General features: G+C 43.9%; 1 protein-coding gene across 2 annotated transcripts in view; it reads right to left on the bottom strand.

Moving 5' to 3' along the window:
* det1 (DET1 partner of COP1 E3 ubiquitin ligase) overlaps window positions 1-4,595 on the bottom strand; it is an 8,368-nt gene extending 3,773 nt beyond the window's left edge. Inside the window, exons 1-5 of one of the 2 annotated variants that reach the window (XM_069715167.1) lie at window positions 4,423-4,595; window positions 3,140-3,503; window positions 1,951-2,217; window positions 1,333-1,545; window positions 702-925 (exon numbers count right to left, since the gene is read on the bottom strand). In XM_069715167.1, coding sequence (XP_069571268.1) covers window positions 702-925; window positions 1,333-1,545; window positions 1,951-2,217; window positions 3,140-3,388 — 953 coding nt within the window. In that variant the 5' untranslated portion in view covers window positions 3,389-3,503; window positions 4,423-4,595. The remainder of the gene's footprint in view (window positions 1-701; window positions 926-1,332; window positions 1,546-1,950; window positions 2,218-3,139; window positions 3,504-4,422) is intronic. The other variant, XM_069715168.1, reaches the window with a different exon arrangement.
* Between the last annotated feature and the right edge of the window lie 509 nt (window positions 4,596-5,104).

Genomic DNA, 5,104 nt, shown 5'->3' with positions numbered 1-5,104 from the left:
TTACCAAAGATTTAAAACAAAAAAATGATTCCCATTTCTAATGTTTTATTTCACCTTGAAACCAACAAATACATTTATTTTCATCTTTGACAGTTTTTGCATTTCTGAGATTCGGATATCTTAGTTACAAGGAGACTTTTTTGTTTCTATGTGCTGCATTTATTCAGTTTGAGAAGCCATCTCGTCTCTGTTGCTAGGGTCGTTGCTAAGGGTCGGACTACTTCCCGGAGAGGTAAACAATGAGTACGTTACATTCGCTTCTACTGAGGACACTGATTGTTTTCCAGTAGTTGGTCATAACCCCGTGTGTTTCCATGGAAACGGAGCTCCCGCTAAACAAAAAGTAGTATATTTTGAGAGCGAATGGCCCCTTAATATGAAATACACTTTGATTATATATTCTATTTAGTTGGTAACTTGTTGTGTAATCGCAATATTACACTGGAGGTTGATGCTTTAACGTGATTATTGGCACGGCGGTGATGCGTTCAGGATCCCAGGGCGCTCGTCTTCATTGCTTAATTAATAATATAATTAATTATATGTTATATAATTAATAATAATAATGCACGTTGGTAAAAAAAATTGTGTCCGTGTGCAGCTTTTCCCTGATTTCCTCGAGTCAACGAGCGAGCGAACAAAGCAGCGCCTTCAAGCGACGCAGACACACAGACGGGGGCGGAGCCAACCGCAATCCTTACCTCCTCTTGGCGGTGGCGCTGCCGTCCTGCTCGGCCCGCCTCCACAGGTAGACCAGCAGCCTGTGCTTGAGGGAGTTGATGGTTTTGTCGGTGTAGAGGCGGGGGAAGCCGGGCTGGCTCTCGGCCTGCGCTTCGGTGTAAACGGCCGAGAGGGTCAGGAGGTCGTCCTCGTAGCAGAACCGGCCGATGGTCCGCACGTCCAGGAACGTTCCATCTGGAGTCACCTGACGCGGTCGGGAAGGAACATTTAAAAAAATAAAATAAAAACAGAGCTGAAGGGTATCAAGTTCCTCTGAATTACAAACAAATTATGCAAAAAAAACAACAACAAAAAAAGAATCCTCTTTTTTGGGGATTTAAAAACCTTTCTGGGAACAAAAAAATCATGTGAAAATGAAAAACATCCGGCAAATCTTCATTTTATTTTATGCACGTTTTATAGATAATTAGTAACTTTCAAACCTTATCAGGTTTCAGTTCGTCTGTCACACTTTAGCATCAATCAGCTTGTTTAAATCAAAGCTGCATTAAACGAACAGAATGAAAACAGAGCAGCGCGGGTACTTTTAAATTATTATTTTTTTTATACATGTTAATAAACGTTCGACACGCTAAAACATGGATGTCTCACCTGGAAGACGTGGATGGTCTGCTGCTGCACCGACAGCACGGCCAGGATGTTCCTGTACAGGTAGAGGCCCTGGTTGTGCGACAGGATGATCTTGTCGCACTTGAAGGACCTGGTGTCGCACAGCCGGCCGGTGTGCAGGTCGATGATGTGGAGGGAGTAGTCCTCCAGGGGAGAGCGAGGGTTGGGCGTCACCGACTCGTTGTTGCGGTACACCTGGCGGGAGATATATATATAAGATATATATACAATATACAACACACACACACATATATATATAAAAACAACAACCTTTTCAACACCATCCTGTAATAACGTTGCACTGTTCATTTCATTTCATAGCACCTGACACTTTTTCCATCCATCGTCCATCTGTATTTATTTTGATTTGATTTGTTTTGGTGTATATAGTCTGCGTGTGTGTGTTCATTCATTCCTCTTATTTTTTTTATCTATCTTATTTCTTATATCTTATAAAGTGTTTGTAAATGTTTTCATATTGTGTGCACCTTTTTGTTTTTCTATGCTGCCGTGACGACTAAATTTCCGGACCGTGGGATTAAATAAAGTCTAAATCTGATCTATCGTCTAAAGATTTTAACATTTTCTCGACGCCGTTACCTCGAAGAAGTACGGCGGCGGCTCCTCGGGGACGTAGACGGCCGACCCCACGATGACGTAGCGGCAGTCGTCCGTGAACAGGCTGCACTCCCGGTTGAGGTGCTCCCCGTTGGACGCCACGTTGGTGACGTGCAGCAGAGAGAAGAAGCGCTCGAACAGGCGTCCTCTGATGTTGAGGGAGCGCTGGTCGTTGGCCGTGAGCAGAGTCTCCCCTTCTTGGCCTCTCAGCAGGTCCTGAGCCGCCTGGCAGCCTTGATATTCGTAGATCTGCGAGAGGGAACGTTTAAGATGAGTGTGGGGTTTTTTTGTGCATCTTTTTTATTTCAGGGGGGAAAATTTAGAAATCTAGAAAATGTAGTAGCCGGAGGGGTCGATCGAGAAGCCCTGAAACGGTTTCTGTGACGTGTACGGAGCAGCTGCAACCTTCGTGAGTTACATCCCCTCGATCGACATCATCACCTGAGTTCCAGACTTGTTTTGGTTTTTTTTTGTGACCGCTGGTACGGGAACATTTGAGATTCAAAGACCCGAAACTGAAGCAGAGAAACGTCCTATTTTTTGGGGGGAACAGAAAGAAGTCGAATCCAGTGAAAAGGAGGATGGTGTGGAGTTGACGATTGTGTTGTTGAAGGGGGGGGCGGGGGGACGACGACGACGACTTGTCCGTTTGACTTGTCGGAGAACCCTGTTGCCATGGCGCCACAGTTCAGGGTGCTTTGCGGCGAATGTTTTCCCCATCAGAAGTTCCCGGTGGAACACGGTGTTGACAGTCCGACTCTGGAGGGCCGAATTCAGGGTGACACCAACCTCCGCCAACAACAAAGAAAGAAAACCCACCTGGTGTCTCGGACGGTGAAGCTCCGCCCCCCCTCTTGAAACGTCACTCAGAAAACTGCTGTAGCGAAGAAATTTCCCCTCGGGGATTAATAAAGTGTATAAAATAAAAATAAAAAAAAAACCTCGTCCGGCTCGTCGCTTCATCGCCGTGGACTTCCTGAAGCGTTTCAAGGAATCTCTAGCGACGTTTTAAACACAAAATCTGATATTTTCTTTGCTCCAGTTTCGAGCGTGGAACTCAGGCGCCGATGTCGATCGAGCGGCGTCACTTGAAATACTTGCTCGAGACAGATTGCTCCACATGTGACGGAAGTGTTTAGTGACACGCGAGGAGGTTTCTCTTCCCTCTCACCTCCAGGGACGTCTGGTCTGAAGAGAAGGCGATGAAGCAGCGTCCGTCGGGGGAGAACTTCCTGAGGAAGCAGGGCGGCTTCTCCACGTTGACCACGGTGAAGTTGGGGAACAGGTTCTGGTGGAAGCAGCGCACTCGGTACCAGTGAGCTCCGGGTCGACCCGAGCAGACGCGACGCCTCTCCAGACGGTGCACCACGTTCTGATTCTGGATCCGTCTGGGCTTCAGGGTCGGGGTGTCGTCGTCCATCGCTGCGTCTGGGGAACGGACTCCGGCCCCCCCCACCCCCCACCCCCCCGTCCTCGGTCGGGAGTCGAGACAGACACGACGAGTTCGACTACGTCGCGAGCGCGGTCATGTTTACCTGCGTTTTCAAAAGGAGACACGAAACAGTTGTTGGTTTTGAGTTTTGGGAGCTCAATATCATATTTAAAGAATCTAGTGCTTAAACGATTATTCATTACATCAAGAGACCTAGTTTTCTTTTTTTAAACATAACCTGTTCAACAAAAGAAGAAAAGTGACAAGTAAAGACGAAACAGCAGGCAAGTACAAAAACAGTAAAACAGACCAGACTTCGGCAAAGTTATCAGTAGATATTATATTAAAGTTAAACAGATATTTTTTGTTTGCACACCAGAGAAATAAGAGACAAAGATACACAAAATAAAAAAGATTTCAGTGCAGAGGCAAAAAAAAACAAAAAAAACTGGGCTTTATTTGAAGCCTAAACCCAATAATAATACATATTATTACAGTTATAGAAAAGATCAAGTTTACATAATAATATAGCAGCAAATTTCTTTTGTGAAACTGGTCCACTGAAACTGAAAGGTAGAAGGAAAAACACAAACTACAACTTCTCGGTTTCTTTAATTGAGATTTTAAATATGAGTGAAGCTCAGTATAATTATTAAAGCCTTCATCAATATGTCCTGGTTCTCCGGTCCAATCAGTTAAATAAGACTATAACAAGTCTGATTAAAAGGTAAACAGACGATAAATATTCCAGTTCGTCTTCAGTAGCATTAAAAACATGAAAACACGACGAGGCCGTTTGAAGAGGAGAAACTACACAGACGGATTCATTCAGTCAAAAAACACGTTCACTTTATTTACATCACCGGACATGTGACACAAAATAAGCTGAAACTCACTTTTCGCCTCTTTTTTTAAAAATTTTAAACTGTTTTTGTTTTTTTTCTTCTGCCTTCAAGTTCAGCTGTTAGCACGAGCGGGTAAAGTTGGTTATTTTTAAGCTGCCGACCTCGACAGTTACTTACAGTTAAACGTGTGGTTCGTTACCTGGCTCCCAGCTGGTTCCCCCCCCCCCCACCGTCCTTCAGTCGTAAATATTCAGCTTGATTTATTCTCTAAAAACGTCCAAAACCCGTCAAATCCTCCCTGATGTCCGACCCGCCCGCAGCGGAACCCGGGAGCCGCTGTGTGTTTGTTGTGAGTGAGCCGAGCAGGAAACGCAGAAGAACAAGAAGAAGAAGGGCTCAGAGGGCGGCTGCTTTAAAAACAGCGCCACCTCTTCCTCCTCAGGTGGAATTAAGGTACTGCAGCCTGAAAGAAGGGCGAGAGAGAGAGAAAAAAATATATATATGTCAAATAATCGATTAGATTTGAGCTCACGAGTGGTGGACGGAGTATTCAGGTTCTTTACTAAAGTAAAAGTACTAATACTACTTAAAGTACGTAAGTATGTATCAGCAAAATGTACTTAAAGTAACAAAAGTACACACTATGCAGTAAATTCTCCCTCTCAGTGATTTACTATTATATATGATGTTTTTTGAATTAACATTTCTGCTACATTAATGTGCATTTTATTGATTTAAAGTTGTGCTTTTGTATTGTTAGTTTGTTTAATCTACAATAATACATGATATTTTATAAGATCATCACGTGTTTGTATCATTTCCAATTGTAAGTGTGGACGTATCTAAAAAAAAAAAAATC

Source organism: Brachyistius frenatus, unplaced genomic scaffold (genome assembly GCF_029030835.1).
Source record: "Brachyistius frenatus isolate BFR_SWC_R1_liver_20210118 unplaced genomic scaffold, ASM2903083v1 Contig_139, whole genome shotgun sequence".
In the NCBI taxonomy this organism is placed as follows: Eukaryota; Metazoa; Chordata; class Actinopteri; family Embiotocidae; genus Brachyistius; species Brachyistius frenatus.
This window is presented reverse-complemented; position numbering and strand designations above follow the sequence as displayed.